The sequence below is a fragment of the Bos indicus genome, chromosome 23 (assembly GCF_029378745.1).
Source record: "Bos indicus isolate NIAB-ARS_2022 breed Sahiwal x Tharparkar chromosome 23, NIAB-ARS_B.indTharparkar_mat_pri_1.0, whole genome shotgun sequence".
Classification (NCBI taxonomy): domain Eukaryota; kingdom Metazoa; phylum Chordata; class Mammalia; order Artiodactyla; family Bovidae; genus Bos; species Bos indicus.
Window position 1 is genome coordinate 19,177,127 of NC_091782.1, and position 21,530 is coordinate 19,198,656.

The following is a 21,530-nucleotide window of genomic DNA, read 5'->3' on the forward strand; positions in this document are numbered from 1 at the left end:
GAGGGACAGCGTGGAAACTGAGAGAAAAGAGTACCTTCAAGGTAGAGAAACGTGGGACTTCCCTGGCGGTTCAGTGGTTAGGATTCTGTGTTTTCACTGCCGAGGGCCCCTTAGAGGAAGTGGGAACGCACGAGGGGTGCAGTGTGGCCAAAAAAAAAAGACACATCTGACAAATAGGACCTTCGACTTCAGGCAGGTGATCAAGGTTAACATCAAGAGAGAAAAACCACGTGGATAGAATATTTCTTCGATATGATGTGATGAGAATGACATTTTATGTCTATGGTTTCATTCCCCCAAACCGCAAACTCCAGGACTTCCCTGGTGGCTCAGTGGTTAAGAATCTACCCGCCAAGGTAGGCGACACAGATTCAATCCCTGGTCCGGGAGGATTCTATATGCTGAGGATGCAACTGAGCTCGTGGGCCACAACTCCGGGGCCCATGCTCTAGAGCCCATGTTCTACAACAAGAGAAGCCTTCGCGCTGCAACGAAGAGTCGCCCCTGCTGGCCGCAAGTAGAGAAAACCTGCACGCAGGGAAAATCTGCATTCAGTGCAACCAAAAGTGAATGGTAACTAAATAAATACTAGATATTTAGTTTAAAGATGAGGCTCCAGTCTAATCGTAAGAAAAATAGCAGACAAATCCCACTTGCGGGACATTATGCAAAACTCCTGACCAATACTCCTTCAAACTGTCAACATCGTCAAAAACAAGGCAAGTATGAGAAACTGTCACGGTCAAGAGACTATATACATACAATGGAGTATTCAGTTCAGTTCAGTTCAGTCACTCAGTCGTGTCCGAGTCTTTGCGACCCCATGAATTGCAGCACGCCAGGCCTCCCTGTCCATCACCAACTCCCGGAGTTCACTCAAACCCACGTCCATCGACTTGGTGATGCCATCCAGCCATCTCATCCTCTGTCGTCCCCTTCTCCTCCTGCCCCCAGTCCCTCCCAGCATCAGAGTCTGAAAAGACTCTGCAATGAGTCAGCTCTTTGCATGAGATGGCCAAAGTACTGGAGTTTACTTGGCCACAAAAAAGAGAATGAAATCTGGCCATTTGTGACAACATGGACGGACTTGGTATTACGCCAAATGCAGTAAGTCAGACAGAGAGAGACAAACACCACATGAGTCCACTTACATGTGGAATCTAAACAAATGAACAAACATAACAAAAACAGAAACAGAGTTATAAACACAGAGAAAAAACAGCTGCTCCTGGGGAGAAGGGTAGGGGGAGGAGATACATATCTTGGAGCTATTTTTCTATCAGTATACAGAGAGCTGCCTTATGATTTTTTTTTGTTGTCGACTATGCTGGGTCTTAGTCGTGACATGCAGGATCTAGTTCCTAACCCAGGGATCAAACCTGGACTCTCTGCATTGAGAGTGCAGAGTCTTAACCACTGGACCCCCAGGGAAGTCTCTCCTTTTGATTTATTACAGCTGCAGAGTATTCCACTGCAGCAAAGTCTCATCATTTATTTATCAGCTATTTATTAAGTTGTTTGCAACCTTTCCCTACTATAAATAATGCTAAAGTTAACACTGTCCATATGTCATCTTATATAGTGGAAATATTTCTATAGGATAAATTTCTAAAAGGGGGTTACTGAGCTCAAGAATATATAGATCCGTAACTCAGATACATATTAAATTCTCCTCCATAAAGGTAATACCAATCTAAGTTCCTACCAGCAATACGAGAGTGTCTGTTTACCCACTAGTGTTCTTGCCTGGACAGGACAAGAGGACATGTCCATGGACAGAGGAGCCTGCCAGGCTACAGTCCATAGGGTCGCAAAGAGTCAGGCATGACTGAGCCACTGAGCACACATTTCCCCATTCAAGGCAGTATGTGGTCGAACTTTTGCATATTTACAATGTGAGAGAAGAAAAGTGATTTCTGACCTTGCAATTTGCATTTCTCTTTTTGCAAACTGAAGCTGAGCAAATATTCACATTTTCCTTGCATTTCATTTTCTATGAGCGCTTTCTAGTCTTAACTCATTTTTATACTGGGCTTTTGTGTTTTTCCTTATAAAATTCTAGGGGCAATTTACATTTTAGGAAGATTTGACCTTTGTCTGCAAATATTTTCCTTTGTCATGTGTCTCTCCACTCTGTTTTTTAAGCTTGCCCCATAGACTCCACCCCTTCACTCCCTCAGAATTTCCCTCTCCAGGCCATGGGGCCCCTCTCACAGACACATCCAGAAGACCCTCTAGTTCCTCACTCTTCCTGGTGGAATTTTTTTTTTTTTTTTGATGTATTTATTTATTTGTTTTTGGCTGCTCTGTGTCTTTGTTGCAACACAGACTTCCTCTAGTTACAGTGAGCAGGGGCTACTCTTGGTCGTGGTGCCTGAGCTGCACGTTGAGATGGCTTCCGTCGTTGCAGACCACAAGATGTAGGGCGCTCAGGCTTCAGTAGTTGCGGTGCACTGGCTTAGTTGCTCAGAGGCACGTGGGGTCTTCTCGGACCAGGGATTGAACGCATGTCTTCCCCACTAGGAGGCAGACTCTCAACCACTAGACCACAAAGGGAATCCTTCCTGGTGGCCTTTGATCTCTTGGTGACATTGGACTCTAGACTGAGACGCCTCTTGTGAGCAAATAACCTTTATTCTGTCCTTTATCGACTTTAGTGGTTACACATTCTCATTAGGACACAGAAAACATGGAAAAGTACACAGATGAAAAACAAAACTCACCTTATATTGCACCTCCCAGGGTAACTGCTTTCAGTCTACCAGTGCCTATGCACGTTTTTAATTGCGTGTAGGTTTTTCTATTTACAAAGTAAATTTCTTAAATTTATCCAATCCCTTTGGGAGCGGATAGCTGCACTCTCCCACCTCTTGGGTTTCTCTTTGTCCCTATTCTGTCTCACAAGGAGGTGATCCCGAGGTGCTTGACATGAGGGAACGTCTCCCTCCTGCCCACCCCCAAACAGCCTCACTCTCTCTCCTGCACTTGTTTCTCCTGCCCCACCCGCACCCGCTCCAAGTTTAACTGCTGCTCACCCTCCTGCCAGAGACGTCAAACTCTTGGTCTCCTTTGTTTTTCAGAACCACCCAGGTGGAAACCTGAGTTTATCAACTCATCCTCCCAAACAATGCTGGTTTCCCTCCTTCTGGTAGTAAAACCAGCCAGGAGTAACCTCCAAGACTCACTATACGTGGTTACTCACTATACTCACTCCAGCCGCGTCTTGTCTTGCTCACCAAACATTTCCCTAATTCATCCTGCTCTGGTCTCTGGGCTTTCTTCATGCTCTTCCTCGCCTGGACACGGTCCCCTTTCCGCAGCAGGTCTCCCCAGGACCCTTTGTCACATTCTGCCCATCCTCTGCCCCAGTGCAGCCCTGGCTTCCCTGCCCTCCCGAGCCCCGCTGCCTCATAGTCCCCCCCACATCCCTGGCTCTGCTCTCCAGGGGGGGCCCCCTGTGAGGAGCCACACTGCACACACCCAGGCCCCTTGCTGGCAGGCTGCCCCATTCTACCAAGGTGCCAAGCACTTCCCCTAGAAGTGCATTTATCTCTCTGTATTGTAATTTCCTGTTTACTCCTCTGTCTCCCTACTGACCATACACCGGGGGCAGGACTGTTTTTTCATTGATGTATTTCAAGTGTACATTAAATAAGTTTGTTGACGTGGAGGAAAGAAATGACTCTCCAGCTAACATGACTGCTCCCACACTGAACCCTCAAAGCTCTCCATCCAGCATGATTCCTGGAGGGCTAACTTGGCCTGGCTGGACTTGGTACCCTCTTTAGGTCTGCTATGCAAGCCCCTCCACCTGGACTGACTGCCTTCCTCTGTCACCACGGTCCTCTCGGAACCTCAATTTACTCGTCTGTCTACAGGAAAGAACACTCTGGAAAACTGTGAGGACAAGTGAACGATGTGCCTTGTAGATGGCAATGTGATGAATGAATACCAGGAGTGGGTACATTATTTTAAAAAAGCACTACTGTTCATCAAACATGTTTTCTATACCAGGCATTGTTCTAACACCCAACTATTGATATTAATGCCTTTCATCCCAACAAATTAGCTCCTTTTCATAGAAAAGTATACCAAGGCACAGAACAGTTCTTGACTGATTTGCCTTGATTCCACCCTGGCGTAGAGGAGCTAGGATTTGAACCCAGGTCATATAGCTCCTCGGGCTTCCCTAGCAACTCAGCTGGTAAAGAATCTGCCTGTAATGCAGGAGACCCCAGTTCAATTCCTGGGTTGGAAAGATCCCCTGGAGAAAGGATAGGCTACCCAGCCCAGTATTCTTGGGCTTCCCTGGTGGCTTAGATGGTAAAGAATCCACAGGAGACCGGGGTTCAATCCCTGTGTTGGGAAGATCCCCTGGAGAAGGGAACAGCTACCGACTCCAGGATTCTTGCCTGGAGAATCCCATGGACAGAGGAGCCTGACAGGCTACAGTCCATGGGGTCACAAAGAGTCGGATACAACTGAGCAACTTTCATTTCGTATAACTCCACTTGCTTAACCACCACCCTCTATTGCCCATCTATTAAATAATACACTTAACATTATTTGGTCTGAAAGCTGCCTTCTTCAACTAATTAATTAACTGGGTTTTGTGACCCAGTCATACAGCTATGTTCTCCTGGCCCGATTCTAATTCCAATGGTAAATCTGTAGGTAGGTTTTTGTGTAGATAACCACTTACCTCTCAAGGATGGAGACATGTTCAAAATGTAGCTCTTAAAAAAAATTAAAATGCTGAATTTCCCTGGTGGTCCAGTGGTTAAGAATCCATTGTCTATCAATTCAGGGGACACTGGTTCCATCCCTGGCCCAGGAAGATCCCACATACTGTGAGGCCACTAAGCAGCCACTAGGCCTATACCCCACAACTACTGAGCCCATTCTCTAAAGCCCACGAACTGCAACTACTGAAGTCCATGTGCCCTAGAGTCTGTGCTCTGCAACGAGAGAAGCCACCGCAATGATGAGCCCGTACTCTGCAACTAGAGAGCAGCCCCCACTCGCCACAGCTAGAGAAGGCCCACGCACAGCAACAAAGACCCAGCCTAGCCATTAAGAAATAAAAGAACCACGCCCATGGTTTTTCTTCTTCGACATTTGTGTTATCAGATTCAAATAGAATAAATACTCATTAGTTGAGTTAAACAGAGACATTTAAAGACATCTGTTTTGTCATATTTGACACAGACTTACCTTCAATGGTACTTACAGACGTCTGTCCCCAGATCCACACTTCTAGGTCCTTCAAGCATTCTGAGGATGAGGTTTCCAATCCCTTCCCTCATTTTCAGAATTTCCTCACCAAGAGAGAGATGGGGGAAGGAGGAAAGTGCTTACTTAGCCTGGGTGCAGGAGAAGAGAGATAGAAGAGTTTATGTGGATCCTTCGGTGTCTGTAGCTCAGACCATGGAGGGTGGCATGGCGACATCACCTCTATGTAAGAAGTTTCCCTAGTCTCCCTCCCTTGTCTGTTCGGTTCCCACCCTCTGATGTTAGCCTTGTACCTGGCGCAAAGCACTATGGGGACCAGAGAAAGGAGAAGGGGTGCAAAGAGGCCAGCGCTGGACACCCAAGGAGAGACTGAGACAGAAAGGAGGAGTCGCCTTCCCCAGGGAACAGCTAGAAGCAAGAGGTCTGCCTCCCAGCACCATGCCCCCTAACTGCTAGGTCGCACTGCCTTTACTTCCGGGAGGCCAGAAACTTGTTGGATGCCAGGAGTAAAAGAGAGGGCAAAAGATGAAGGAGCGTTAGAGAGATCCAGAGAAAAAGGGCAGACGTGAAGGGGACCCACGTTCAGTATTAAATGATCGATAGGCAGAATTCAGAAAAGATGCAGAGGACAGCAGTTAACGTAACAGAATATGTCCATGTATTCAGCATCAAGATTAGGCAGTGTCAACATTTTGCCATATTTCCAGTAGTTTTCATTCATTTGAATTTATTTATTTGATTTTTGGCTACGTTGGGTCTTTGTCGCTGCACCGGCTTTTCTCTAGTTGTGGTGAGTGGAGGCTGCTCTCTCGTGCTGCATGACCTTCTCCTTGTGGCGGCTCCTCTCGTTGAGGAGCATGGCTCTAGGGCACTAACTTCAGTAGCTGCATCACGCGGACTCAGTGGTTGCAGTTCCCAGACTCTAGATCACAGGCTCAATAGTTGTGGCCCATGGGCTCAGTTGCTCCATGGCATGTGGGATCTTTTCAATTCAGGAACTGGACCCGTGTCTCCTGCATTGCCAGGTGGATTGCTTAACACTAAGCCACCAGGGAAGCCCTCTTCATTCTTTTTTTTTTAAAGGGATAGTACATTACAGGGGCTTCCCTGGTGGCTCTGCCTGCCAATGCAGGAGATAAGGGTTTGATCTGTGGGTCAGGAAGATCCCCTGGAGAAGTAAAAGGCACAACCCACTGCAGTATCTTTGCCTAGAAAATCTCATGGGCAGAGGAGCCTGGCAGGCTAAAGCCCACGGGGTGGAAAAAAAGAGTTGGACATGACTGAGCAGCTAGAAAACAACAACAACAACATACATTACAGACACAGCTACTTAGAGCCTTTCTCCCGTCTATGTTTCTTAGGTTACTTTTTTTTATTTACACTTTTTGTATAAACCACATGGCATGGGAGATCTTAGTTCTGAATAGGGATGGAACCAGTACCCCCTGTATTGAAAGCTCTGAGTCTTAACCACTGGTCAACCAAGGAAGTCCCCCCCATCTATGTTTCAACTTTTACTACATGGGCATATGTGGGTTAGGTATCTATAAAAATATATATACTGTTGCTTATGTGTTCTACATTTTTAAATACTGGGTATTATTTGGCTTATATTCTTTTGCCATTTGGTTTTATCTTATTCAACATCATTCTTTTGAAACTTATCCCTGTTAATATATGAGAGTGCATTCATTTTATCCTTGGTAGTTGAGGGCTACTGAGCCCTCACACTATAACTACCGAGCCCTCATGCCACAGCTACTGAGTCCTCACGCCACAACTACTGAGCCCTCATGCCATGACTACTGAGTCCTCATGCCACACTGCTGGGCCGTAGTCGTGGCATGAGGGCTCAGTAGTTGTGGCGTGAGGGCTCAGTTGCTCCGTGGCATGAGGGACATTAGTTTCCCAACCAGGGGTCAGACTTGCATCCCCTGAATTGCAAAGTGGATTCTTAGCCACTGGGCCACCAGGGGAGTTCCTATAGTGTCTTTTGTTAAATGTTTTCGAATTATTATTGAAGTTGGGTGATTGATACATGGGGAATCATTATACTGTTATCTCTACTTTTATGTAATTTTGAATATTACCCTAACAAAATGGTTCTTAAAAATCCATAAAGCAATTCTGTATCATCCCAAATTCCTAAAGATCAGTTCCTATATTTTATCATTTTACTTTCCACATTCAGGTCTCTAATGCCACTGGAATTTATTTTTGTAGTGGCTGTGGGACAGGATCAAATATTATATTTCCCTCATAGATGGCCAACTGTGTCCAGTTCTATTTCTGATCCTGTATATCCCTTCTCCTCTGACCAGAAATTTCCCCTCTGCCCCATATATCCTTAAGTCTGCTTCTAAGCCCTCTATTCTGTTCCTTAGTCACTGTGTATACTCTCATCTTGCCACAGTTTTTTAAAATTAATTAATTTATTTGGCTGCGCCTACAAATACAACCAAGCAGCGTCTTAGTTGTGACATGAAGCATTTTTTACTTCAGTTGCAGCGTGTGAGATCTAGCTCCCTGCGGGCTCCCTGCATTGGGAGAGTGGTGGCTTAGCCACTGGGCCACCAGGGAAGTTCCCTCTGCCACAGTTTTAACCCCCATATTACCAGATTGGCCACAGTAGTATCTGTCAGGCCAGATTGGTATCCCTTCTTCTTTTTCTTCTTCAGATTGACTTGGCTTTTCTTAGCCTCTTTCCTTCCATACAAATTTTACGATTAGCTTACGCAATTCCAGAAAGGAAAAACAAAAAACAAAAAAACCCCCAACAGTCCTGCGTTAATTGGAATCCTGTTGAATTCCAGATTCATTTTTGGGAGAAGCAACATCTTTCTAACACGATATCTTCCTGACCATCACCTTGTCATATCCGTCCATGTACAAGGGCTTCTATTTTGATCCTTATGTAAAAATCTGTGTTTGGGGATTTCTCTGGTAGCCCAGTGGTTAAGGCTCCAAGCTCCCAAGGCAGGGGACCTGTGTTCGATCCCTGGTCCAGAAACTAGATCTCACATCCTGCAGTGAAGATCAAAGATCCTATCTGCCGCAACTAAGACTCCGCACAGTCACATAAGTAAATAAATAAATATATTTTTAAACGTGGTTGTTTTCTCCATGAGGGTCTTGTTCCATCTTTGTTAGATTGGTTCCCAGGGCCTGTGGGGTTTATGGCTGGCTTTCCCCCACCCCCCAGCCCCACATCACTATGCCAGGTGCCTCCTTCCTTACCCGTTTGGTCCACGCCCTCCCCGCCCAGGTCCAGGGAGCAGCTGTCTACTCCAACAGCTGACTGTGAGACATTGCCGAGTGCACAGGGCTCCCACCTCCCACCTCTGGGCCTGTCAGCTGAGTCTGGGGAGAGGCACAGCTGTTTCGGCAGGGACAATGAGTTGCATTCTATACAGGCTCCTCTCTAAGCCTCCCTCCCCCAGTCTGGAGCAACTGTTCTTGTGGGTAGGGAAGGGCCCCACCTGTCAGCTCTAGCTACTCTTTCGGGCAACATCCAACACCCTGATCCCTTTTCTTCATGTCTTCCACCCACACTACCCCACCCCTTCCCACCCCACATGCAGAATCTAGCTCCCTGAATAGGGATCAAAACTGTGCTCCGTACACTGGCAGCAAAGACTCTTAACCTCCAGGGAAAGTCCCTTCTGAATGTCCTATGAGCCTGTCTCTCGTGTGTGTCTTATGGGCTGATTGCCTGTTTATGGCTCTGTCATTGCCTGAAACTGGTGGGCAGAGGGAAGGTGGTCTTGGAAACAGATCATCCGTCTCTCACCTTGGAGGACTGGCTGTTCCCACAGCGTTCTCTCAGTTGTCACCACGTTCAGGTCTCAAATCCTCACAGTGGCCCCAGTTAGGTAGATTAGCGATTACTGTCGCAGGCAGAGAGGCGCTGTGACGAGTGATGAGGCTGGGACTCTACCCCTTCCCAGTGACACGTCCTACACTCGGCTGGCCTCCACACCTGCTCCTGGCACCCGCTCCCCTCGGCACTCGCTGCCCTCGGTGAGGCCTCTCTGGCCTCTTTTCAGCATCCTTGCTTGGGGGTTGACATCGCTGTCAATGGCCCACCGGCTACAGCCCAGGGCTGACTCCCCCCAGGGATGATGACCCTGGAACATGGCAGAACCAGAATCCAGGCCTCCATGGCTTCTTCAAGTGATAACTGAGCCCCAGCACCCCCTGTCAGTGGCTATTCATGGGTGTCAGGGTGCCTCGTACCAGGCCTTCAAGGAGCAACCTGTCGGGCAGGCCGTAGACACAGGATGTCCTGGGAGGGACAACGCAAAATGATGGAAGAAAGGACGTTCTTTTTTTTTTTTAATTGCAGTATAGTTGATTTACAGTGTGTGTTGATTTCTGCTGTACAGCAAAGTGATTCAGTTATACATATATATATTCTTTTTCCTATTATTTTCCATTAATGTTTATCACAGGATGTTGAATATAGCTCCCTGTGCTATACAGTAGGGCCCTGTTGTTTATTCATCTTATATATAACAGTTTGTATCTACAAATCCCCAACTCCCAATCAGGCAGGAAAATGTTATTTATTGAACACCTTCTAAAAGCCAAGCTCTGGATATCTCCCATCTCTTGATCCTGCCTGAGGCAGATTACATGATGATTACCACTGTAGGGAGGAGGACCGCCAAGCAGCACAGCGGCAAGAAGTCGCTCACACCCCCAGTTGGCCTCGCGCAGTATGTTTGGTCATCCAGAGCAGCACTGAGAAGGCCCCAGAGCCGGAGGGTGAATCCAGATTGGAGTGACCATCGGAAGCACTCTTCACGGGTCTGTCTGGGTCCTCGCAGAATGACTGGCAGGGTGGTACAAGGCTCTGAAGCCCTAGATGGAGACAGCAGACAGGGGTGGGAGGAGCAGAAGGCCCAGTGCTTCTAGGTCTCATGAGAACCCGTTAGCTCTATTCCCAGCTCTCACCACTGAAATGGTTTGCCCATGTCCTTGTTGGTCATGCTGTTGATTCTTGATGTGTGTGTCCTGTGTCCTCAGCACCGCATACATGCTTGCTGTTGACATGAACGGCCCAATTCAATGATGTCTATGTGGGCTTCCCTGGTGGCTCAGTGGTAAAGAATCTGCCTGCCAATATAGGCGATGTGAGTTCGATCCCTGGTCCAGGAAGATCCCACATGCCTTGGAGCAACTAAGCCCGTGCACTACAACTGTGGAGTCTGTGCTCTGCAGCCTGTGCTCTAGAACCCGGGAACCTCGACTGCTGAAGCCCGTGCACCCTAAAGACTGTGCTCAGCAACAAGAGAAGCTACTGAAATGAGAAGACCGCACACTGGGACGAGAAAGTAGCCCCCGCTCATCATAACGGAGAAAAGCCCGTGCAGCAACTAAAACCCGGCACAGCCAGTAGATAAATACATAAATAAAGAAAATTATATAAAAAAATGATGTCTATGTATGAGGGGAGGGGTCTCCAGGACATTTCTGAGAAGCCTGTAGATCGGGGAAAACCACTGAAAGAACCTCAGGGGTCATTTATGACTCAGCCTACAGGCCTTAACTTCACAAGTTGGCACCCAAATACATCATTTTTTTAAATTGACTTTGAGAAACAGGAATTTGGGCCAGTTTCCTTCCCTGCCAGCAGAGGACTGGGGGCAGAGGTCAGAGCCACGCATGCAGGATCCATTACACAAAGCTAAATCAGTAATTAGAAGGAACTGTTTCCTGGCAGCTCTGTTGCCAGAAGGGATGGTTATCTTTCCAGGAAAGGCTGAGGAAATCCTTTTCTGCCTTGGGGAAGGCCACTTGGTGGGATTAATCCCAGGTGAAAGTGGGAAGGAGGTGAAGTGAGTTAATCCCAAGAGGGGGTGAGGGGTAGAGAATGAACTAAAGCCAGATCCAGGCGCTGGACACAGCTGCGGCCCTTCCTCCCCCTCCCTTCCCAATCCCTTCTGGGGTTTCCCATTGTTACTGGAGACAACATCCTGTTTCTTTACCTGTCTCACTGTCCCAGGCCGCTGGAGCCCCTCACTGTCTGCTGGGGACAGGGAAGGGATGGAGGTCCAGCCCCAGGCCCAGGATCCAAGGATCTCACTGTTGGATGTTTGGTGACTGTTTTATGTGGGAGAATTAGAGTCTAAACTGTTACTAGTTCCTTAGCCCAACAGCTCTTCTTTGTTCCTACATCTTCACATTTCCCAATCACGAACTCTTGAGTCAACATTTTACTTAAAAAGACAAGGACACGGGGGCTTGTCCACGGTTTCAGAGGATCTCACATCTGTGTACACTGAGTTGGGAGGGATGGATCGTGACTTACCCAAGGTCACAGCAATTGTAGATCTGGGTCAGTGCGTGGTGGGACCTCTAAGGTTCCCTGGAGATTACATACTTTGGCAGATCCCAGAGGGAACCTACTTCCCCTCCCCTGGGCTCACCGAGGTCAGTTCCTCCCCTGAGTGGCTCTTTCCAGCTGACTGTGGCCCGCAGGGGTTCTGCACACATCCTAGAAGTGTGTTCAGATTCACAGAGCTCTGGGGCTCAATAGCACAGGCTCTGCAGCAAGCAGGCCTGGATTTGGAGCCCTTGACAGAATATGTACTTATTTATTCTTACAAGAAATATTTATTGCTGAGCACTGGGAACAGAGCAGCAGACAAAACAGACGTAAGTCCCTACTCTCATGGAGTTTACATTCTAGTTTACATTCTAGGACATAGACAGCAAGATAAGAAAGGAGGACATACAGTTTGTCAGAAGGATTTGCTGAGGAGGTCAATAAAGCAAAAGAGAGGATGGCGAGAAGGCAGGATGGAGTGGAGTGAATGTCCTGTTAAACAGAGTGGATGCATAACCTTTGAACCAAGATTTAAAGGAGGTGAGCAATGGAACCATATGGATGCCTGAAGATAGTGCCTTGTAGGCAGGAGCAATGGTAGGTGCAAAGGCCCTGAGGCAAAAACATGTCTGGCACAGTTAGGGAGCAGCAGGAAGCCAGTATGGCTGCCACAGAGAGAGAGGCAAGGACTAGAACCTGGAAGCCAGGGCCTGGGAGGTCACAGGTAAAGCCTTTGGCTTTAATTCTTAATGAAAAGGGAGTCATTGGACAGTTTCAGCAGAAAAAGGACAGGATCTAACTCATGTTTTAGAAAGATCACCCTGGTCACTGTATGGAAAAGAGAAACAAGAACACCAGTTAGAAGGCTATTATAATAATTCAAGTGAAAGATGACAAACAGAGCCCTCAGGATTTACTACTGTGGGTAGTGAACTGTGATAAGAAGACAGAAGTCAAGGATAACTTTCAGGATTTTGGTCAGAGTAAACAGAAAGAGGTAGTTGCCTCTTACAGATATGGGAAAGGCTGGAGGAGAGGCAGGTTTTGGTGGGGTGACCAGGCCATTTATCCGCTGTGTGATCTGGGGTAACCTCTCTAAATGTCAGTTTCCTTATCTGTACAAAGGTCATAATAGTCATTTCCCTGAAGAGCAATGGTGAAAATTGAGTGAGATCATGAACTCCTTGCCTGCTCCTTGGAAGAAAAGCAATGACAAGCCTAGACAGCATATTAAAAAGCAGAGATATTACTTTGCCTACAAGGGCCCGTATAGTCAAAGCTATGGTTTTTCCAGCCATCGGAAATGACAGCAGGATATGAGATGAATGGATATGATCAGATCTGTCATTCAGTCGTGTCTGACTCTTTGCGACCCCATGAATCGCAGCACGCCAGGCCTCCCTGTCCATCACCAACTCCCGGAGTTCACTCAGACTCATGTCCATCGAGTCAGTGATGCCATCCAGCCATCTCATCCTCTGTCGTCCCCTTCTCCTCCTGCCCCCAATCCCTCCCAGCATCAGAGTCTTCTCCAATGAGTCAACTCTTCGCATGAGATGGCCAAAGTACTGGAGTTTCAGCTTTAGCATCAGTCCTTCCAAAGAAATCCCAGGGCTGATGTCCTTCAGAATGGACTGGTTGGATCTCCTTGCAGTCCAAGGGACTCTCAAGAGTCTTCTCCAACACCACAGTTCAAAAGCATCAATTCTTCGGTGCTCAACCTTCTTCACAGTCCCACTCTCACATCCATACATGACCACAGGAAAAACCATAGCCTTGACTAGACGAACCTTTGTTGGCAAAGTAATGTCTCTGCTTTTGAATATGCTATCTAGGTTGGTCATAACTTTCCTTCCAAGGAGTAAGCGTCTTTTAATTTCATGGCTGCAGTCACCATCTGTAGTGATTTTGGAGCCCAGAAAAATAAAGTCTGACACTGTTTCCACTGTTTCCCCATCTATTTCCCATAAAGTGATGGGACCGGATGCCATGATCTTCGTTTTCTGAATGTTGAGCTTTAAGCCAACTTTTTCACTCTCCACTTTCCCTTTCATCAAGAGGCTTTTGAGTTCCTCTTCACTTTCTGCCATAAGGGTGGTGTCATCTGCATATCTGAGGTTATTGATATTTCTTCCGGCAATCTTGATTCCAACTTGTGTTTCTTCCAGTCCAGCGTTTCTCATGATGTACTCTGCATATAAGTTAAATAAACAGGGTGACAATATACAGCCTTGACGTACTCCTTTTCCTATTTGGAACCAGTCTGTTATTCCATGTCCAGTTCTAACTGTTGCTTCCTGACCTGTATATAGGTTTCTCAAGAGGCAGATCAGGTGGTCTGGTATTCCCATCTCTTTCAGAATTTTCCACAGTTCATTGTGATCCACACAGTCAAAGGCTTTGGCATAGTCAATAAAGCAGAAATAGGTGCTTTTCTGGAACTCTCTTGCTTTTTCCATGATCCAGCGGATGTTGGCAATTTGATCTCTGGTTCCTCTGCCTTTTCTAAAACCAGCTTAAACATCAGGAAATTCACGGTTCACATATTGCTGAAGCCTGGCTTGGAGAATTTTGAGCATTACTTTACTAGCGTGTGAGATGAGTGCAATTATGTGGTAGTTTGAGCATTCTTTGACACTGCCTTTCTTTGGGATTGGAATGAAAACTGACCTTTTCCAGTCCTGTGGCCACTGCTGAGTTTTCCAAATTTGCTGGCATATTGAGTGCAGCACTTTCACAGCATCATCTTTCAGGATTTGGAATAGCTCAACTGGAATTCCATCACCTCCACTAGCTTTGTCCGTAGTGATGCTTTCTAAGGCCCACTTGACTTCACATTCCAGGATGTCTGGCTCTAGGTCAGTGATCACACCATCGTGATTATCTGGGTTGTGAAGATCTTTTTTGTACAGTTCTTCTGTGTATTCTTGCCATCTCTTCTTAATATCTTCTGCTTCTGTTAGGTCCATACCACTTCTGTCCTTTATCGAGCCCGTCTTTGCATGAAATGTTCCTTTGGTATCTCTGATTTTCTTGAAGAGATCCCTAGTCTTTCCCATTCTATTGTTTTCCTCTATTTCTTTGCATTGATCACTGAAGAAGACTTTCTTATCTCTTCTTGCTATTCTTTGGAACTCTGCATTCAGATGTTTGTATCTTTCCTTTTCTCCTTTGCTTTTCACTTCTCTTTTCACAGCTATTTGTAAGGCCTCCCCAGACAGCCATTTTGCTTTTTTGCATTTCTTTTCCATGGGGATGGTCTTGATCCCTGTCTCCTGTACAATGTCTCGAACCTCATTCCATAGTTCATCAGGCACTCTATCTATCAGATCTAGGTCCTTAAATCTATTTCTCACTTCCACTGTATAATCATAAGGGATTTGATTTAGGTCATACCTGAATGGTCTAGTGGTTTTCCCTACTTTCTTCAATTTAAGTCTGAATTTGGCAATAAGGAGTTCATGGTCTGAGCCACAGTCAGCTCCTGGTCTTGTTTTTGCTGATTGTATAGAGCTTCTCCATCTTTGGCTGCAAAGAATATAATCAATCTGATTTCAGTGTTGACCATCCGGTGATGTCCATGTATAGAGTCTTCTCTTGTGTTGTTGGAAGAGGGTGTTTGTTATGACCAGTGCATTGTCTTGGCAAAACATATGAGAGCGGGACAATAAAAAAGGCTGAGCACCAAAGAATTGATGCCTTTGAACTGTGGTGCTGGAGAAATCTCTTGAGAGTCCCTTGGACAGTAAGATCAAACCAATCAATCCTAAAGGAAATCAATCCTGAATATTCATTGGAAGGACTGATGCTGAAGCTCTAATACCTTGGCCACGTAATGTGAAAAGCCAACTCAGTGGAAAAGACCCTGATAATGGGAAAAAGTTGAGGGTGGAGGAGAAAGGGGCAACAGAAGATGAGATGGTTGGATGGCATCACCAACTCAATGGACATGAGTTTGAGCAAACTCCAGGAGATGGTGAAGGACAGGGAAGCCTGGTGTGCTGCAGTCCATAGGGTCATAAAGAGTCAGATACAACTGAGTGACTGAAAAACAACAAAATGAACTCACAGGCATGACACACACACGTACTCAATACATGTCCCAACCGTAGTCCAGGGAAGACACTGACCAGCACAACTCCTCTGGAACGGACAGGAAGGGACAGGAAGGAAAGGAAGACCACATTTATACATCTGTACTCTAGCTGCCCCCCACTCCCTGCTTCCTCTGGGTAGAAGGAGGATAGACCTTATTGACAAAACTGAAAGTTTTCTTTCTTCAAGGTTGTTGATGGTGGAGACGTGGAGATCATGGTGATGCTAAAGGTGGGTGGTGACAGGTTGATAAATGATCATATTCCCATGTCCTTATTCTACAAAATACTTTCATGGCCATTATCGCATCTGAGTCCATCAAGGCAGAAATTATACCAATTTTAGGAAGTAGAAGAATGAGGTATTTATCTTATGTACTATTTAAAAATTTTTTTATTTTATATTGGAGTATAGTTGATTAAGAATATTGTCTAGTTTTGGTTGTACAGCAAAGTGTATACCTAAATATATATATATATATATATACATATACAAAAAATTCTTTTTCAAATTTTTTCCCATTTAGGTTATTATGGAGCATTGAGCAGAGTTTCCTGTGCTATACAGCGGGTGGTTGTTGGCTATCTATTTCAAATATAGCAATGTGCACGTCAGTATGAGGTATTTAAAAACAGAATAAAACAAATCTGGACCGTCTCTACCTGGCTATCTCATGGAACTCCATTTAATCTTCCAGAGAAAAATGTGGAGAGGGTCCTGACATGGGTATGCCTCTTCCCATCCCTGAGTGGGAGTTCCACCCAGCTGTGTCCAGCTATGATATGGACTCTGACCCTACTTCTCCACTCCCCAGGAGACAGCCCACAATGCCTGCCCCCGTCCTATTCTCTGTCTGGGCCGCTCTGAGCATGCCCGGTGTGTGGGTTGCAGCCTTACTACTTCTGAGGTTTGGGTCGGTGGGTCTCATACATTGTCCCATTCCAGTTATTCCTCCCAATTATTGAGGTAACAGATAAGGAGCCTGGAACCTAGAAGAATCACTGTGCCTCAGATCACACCATTAGAAAGTGCAGTCTGGGTTTAGACTCTGAGGTCTGCATCCGGTAGGAGAAATTACTGCATCTCTTCTTCCAGCCCAGCTGCCCCCTCCCTTCACTTATCAGATACCAGAACACAGCTGTCTCTCCCTAAGCTGTTCTGGGTGGGGCTGAGCTGGGTGGGGCAGCCCTGTGTAGTGTTCAGTGAAGATGTGGCCCCCATAGGCAAATTCAGCCAGACGTTGATGCAGAGCAGTAGTTCTGACTGGTGAGAGCTGCTGCCCATGGGTGGGGGTGGGGAACTGGGAGGGTAGGAAGTGTCAGGTCTGGTTGGATCAAGGTCCCTGAAAAGAGAACTTAGAATTGTCTAGGAAAGAATTCCTGCTGGATTGAGGGAGAGGGGTTAGGGAATGCCAGGTGACTGAGGGTGTGCAGGAGAGGGTGACTGACGGAAGGGAGGATTCCAGGGACAGTAGGAGCCCCAGAGGCTGGGAATGGCAAGCTGGAGGTCCCAGCGCGGGCTTCATTCTTGCCTTGACTCCATCTCCATCCGTGCTGTGATGAGAATCCTCCGGCCCCAGCCATCCTTCCCAGAGAAAGGGCTTCCAGAAAGCTAAAACGACCCATGAACTGAGATCTGGGGGCTGGCGGGTGTAAACTGAAGCAGGAGTCTACTCCTGCCCACCTCCTTGTGTCTTTGCCAGGTGAGAAGGGAGCATAAAGGAGAGCCTGGAGTCTGGATCGCCTTGCAAGTTGCCAGCCATGCCCGCTCCTCTGCTTCCGCTGCTTCTCCGCACGCTGTTGGCCCGCCTGCTGCTGCCCGCTGCCCGCCTGGCCCGCCAGCACCTCCTGCCCCTGCTGCGCCGGCTGGCCCGCCGCCTGGGCTCCCAGGATTTGCGAGAGGCTTTGCTGGGCTGTCTGTTGTTCGTCCTCAGTCAGAGACGCCCGCCGGACGCCGGGGAGGCTTCCAGAGTGGCCCGCCTGGAGAGGAGGGAGAGGCTAGCCTCCCAAAAATGAGCCCATGAATCCTGGTAGCAGCTGTGCCCCCTGAAATGCTTTATTTCGGAGTAAGACAGTCCTGGCTCCATCACTGACTGCAGCCTGCCCAGTGGGCAGAAGACGTGGTGGGGGACTGAGCATGAGAGGGGTCCAGCTAGGACATGCCCCCCACCTCCCAGCAGAAAGGATTGGAGGGATGCTCTGTTTCCAGAAAACAGATCACCGTCCCTCCCTCCCAGCATTCTTCCCAAGACCTGCTCTAATCACCTCTGGCCTCTGGTGGGAGGGGTACTGACACTCCTCCACTACTCACACCCCCAGGCAAATGGAGAGAGGAGGTCCTTGAGGGACAATGCTTAACCCTGGGACAATGGACAATTCGGCTAATCCAGACTGTCTCTGGTTTGAGATTTCCCAAATAATAAGAACTTGGTTCCCTACTAGGGAGTTAGTCCTGCCCCCAAAGCCCAGTATGCAATAGGGGCCCAATAAATATTTGTTGCCTTTAATTCTTAGGATGCCTTTGACAGTCCTGTCACACTCCTGCACTGCAGGACAGTCGAAACTGTCCAGAGACGGGTCGGGGAACACCTCAAGCCTTCCTTTTGCTACCTCTGTCATTGGCCCTCTCAGTCCCAATGCCCTGGAAGCTGTTTCTCTTTCTAACTTGAATGTCTCACACTGGGAGTCAGCAGTCTCGGGTCTTGCTGGGAGCTCAGGGTAAGGAGGTTAATGTCCTCCGGAGAGTGTGAACACTCTTCTTAGCTAGTGGTGTGGGAAGAGGGAGATTTGTTTTCGGAGGGACCCTGTGGGCAGCAACCCCCTCCCCCTCAGAAGCGGACTAGAGATGCATACCCCTGAGGGGTACTCTGCCCAGGATGGGATCTAGGGGGCACAGGGTAATCTGAGGAATTCACCTCTTCATTTCTCTTCTCCAGTGGGAGGCCCCTCGGGGATCTCAAACAAGAATTGTCAGAGGCATTTTGCAAACCTGCCTCCAGATACTTTGCTTACTATTCTCCTGCAACATTCCCCTCTCCTACCCGCCTCCACCCAGCCCTGGGCTTCCGGCTCAAGGCGGTAAAGTGAGGACCACAGGCGACAAGCCCCTTGCAGGACCCTCATCCTGTCTGCACACCCCATTAGAAGGCTGGCCTGGGGGGAAGACTCCAGATCAGAGCTGTGGGCCCCCAAGCCGGCCCCGCGGGGCTTTCCGCCAGGCCCCGCTTCCCTACACCCGGACACCATCTGCTTCCTCCAGGGGTCATCAAAAGCCAGTGCACGTGCTCGCACCCCCCACCCCCCGCCGCCCACTCAGAAAGGTGGCCTGGGGGAGGAGCGGGATGAAGGGGATTCGAACCCCTGGTCCCTTCCAAGGCCCCGGGCGCCTTATTTATTCAGCCCGCTCCAGGCTTCTCCTCCCGCTGGCCTCCCGGAGAGTTCCTCTCTTGGGAGTCTGCAACCGTGCGCGGGGCGGACGCCGGGGTAGTGCGTTGCAGCCCCTTCCCCGCCCGGTGGCACAGACGGGTCAGACCCGGAGTGGTCTGCAGTTTCCGGCCATGGCGACGACACCAGTCCCGCATGGAGGAGGCCAAACGGGAACCAGGGGCCAACTGGCCCGGGAACTTCCGTTCCCGATCCCTGACACCGGAGGCCCCCTGGGAAGTCCCAGCAGGTGCGCGGGACAGCAAAGGCGGGCAGCAGAGGCGGGCAGCAGAGGCGGGCAGCGGCGAGGGGGGCGGGGCAGCGGTGAGGGGCGGGGCCTGCTATTTCCCCGGCGGGCGGGGCGGGGCGGGGCGGAGAACGGAGTGGGCAGGGCTATCGTGGTGCGGGGGTGGGGGGTTGGAAATCAACGGAGTTTGCATCTGCGGTTTCTGGCGGAGGTCATTTCCCCGGACTTTTCAGGTCGTGGTGAGATAACTGCCCTCCCCTAATCACTTGCAGATGTGTCCAGGGTCAGAGAATTCGGAGCAAAGGATGAGGCAGATGTTTGAGATATGAAGCTGGAAAACCAAGTTCAGTCTTCTTGAACCCTGACTCCCTTACACACCCAGTAAGGAAGGTGAGGGACTTGAGGTATCTTACTGAAAGGGCTTGATTCTGTCTTCATCTTAGCTGATATTTTGTTCGTCATGGATTTTTGTTTCTTGCATTCACTTTGATTTTTTAAAAAAAATATTGTATTAAAACATTATCCGGATTCTGGAATATTTGGGCTCCCCCTTAAATACTGCATCTCAGACAAGTTGCCTCTTTGGCCTCTCTCTGGCCCCAGCCCTGCCACAAGGCCATGGAGATAGACTCACAAACACAACTGAGAACATACAGTCATGAGACACATTGGCGACAAAGTGCAGAGCCAAGCAAACACACAGCAAACACAGATGGAGGCAGGGCTAGGAAGAGATAGGACTGTGTGTGTGAGGTGATGAGGCACCCTTGGGGCCAGGAAGGGGGAGGAGGGAGTCACAGGTCACAGCCTCACAGAGGTGCGGGATCGGGTGGGGGTGGGGGTGCAGCTGGATCAGCGCTTCACACCCTACTCCTGTACCCAGGACCTGAGGGACCCAAAAGATTGGGCAGCGAATGACAAGCACTGGCCTGGTGGGCACAGGCCACTGTGAATTGGGCTCCGAGGTTGTCCAGAAGAGGGCCCTGGCCCTCAGCAACCATCCCTGCATAGAGAGGTGGTGCTGGAGGGGTGTGGGTGCTGGCTGGGGGCCCAGGCAAGGAGAGTGCCAGACAGGCTTCTGTCCAGCAATAACAGCCCTGCCTGTTGACATCTACTAGCAGGCTAGGCTTCAGCGGGGGTGGGGAGGAGAACCAGCCTTCCCCTGTCTGGTCTGGGACCCTCACCACTTCCTCCTAATCTCTTTCCGCTTACAGCCCCCTTTGCACACAACTGCAGCCACTGGCCACCAGCCTGGCTATTGATGCTGGATCCATTTGGCCACTAAAGCCTGCCACCCCCACAGGCTCAGAGACGGGAAATGAGGATGCGGAGAGAGACAGGGGCCAAGAAAAAGGGGAGAGGAGGGCCCGGAGAGGTAGAGAGAGGCTGGACAAACACAGGGTAGGAATGCAGTGGGGGAGACCCAGACATAAAGCTGCCCTCAAGCTGTGGGGCAGTGCCTAGAAAAACACTACTCATACCCCTCTTCCTGCCCTCTGTTGGTTAAGGCCAGGGGATGATTGTGTGTCATGTTTCTGTGGGTCCCTGAGCCAGTAGGCTGGCAACAGCTGTTCCGAGTATCTTGGGTTGAATCCACCGATCAGTCCTAAGAAGAAAAATTACCCTTTGCCTCAAAGCCCAGTCTGTTCACTGGAGAGAGAGTGTGACTCTCCCTTATCCCTATGATGTTAGTACTGCTAATTGTTAATTAGTGTCTGTGACTTTCTCCAGGGTAAAGGCCCCTTGGGTAATTGGGTTCAGGGAGTGGGACTGGACTGGATTTTCTGTCCTCAGCATCTCTCTAGCCTTTCGATTGTCCCCCTGTACTGAAGGCTGCTGCAGGAGCAGTGATTCCCCTGTCCCCCCAAATTTACTGACCAACCAAAAAGGAGGGAATCCTTCCTCCTTCCTTGCAGGTACAAGAAGGACCAATCATCCCTCAGCGTGCCCACCCCCTTCCTCCTCAGATTGGGAAGATGTGGGGCTCAGCAAGGCTTCCCTCCCTGAGTATCAAGATTACAGGATTCACTCAGGATGTAAGGCTTTTCCCGTTCCCAGAAGTGCCTTAGCTTTTCCAAAGTTCTGGATTTAGAAAGGGTGAATCATGAAAGGGCTACAGTAGGGCTGCCACCCCACCCCCAACATTCTCCTCCACCCCTACACACATATCTCTCTAAAGTGTGAGCGGATCTGTAAGTGTTAG

The 21,530-nt window shown here is 48.6% G+C and overlaps 1 protein-coding gene across 1 annotated transcript; it reads left to right on the forward strand.

Moving 5' to 3' along the window:
• The first annotated feature begins 16,868 nt into the window (after nucleotides 1-16,868).
• On the forward strand, nucleotides 16,869-18,344 carry MYMX (myomixer, myoblast fusion factor). Its single transcript, XM_019985778.2, has 2 exons — nucleotides 16,869-16,924; nucleotides 17,361-18,344. Exon 2 carries the CDS (start codon nucleotides 17,419-17,421, stop codon nucleotides 17,671-17,673), a length of 255 nt encoding a protein of 84 aa, XP_019841337.1. The 5' UTR covers nucleotides 16,869-16,924; nucleotides 17,361-17,418; the 3' UTR covers nucleotides 17,674-18,344.
• Nucleotides 18,345-21,530: the final 3,186 nt, after the last annotated feature.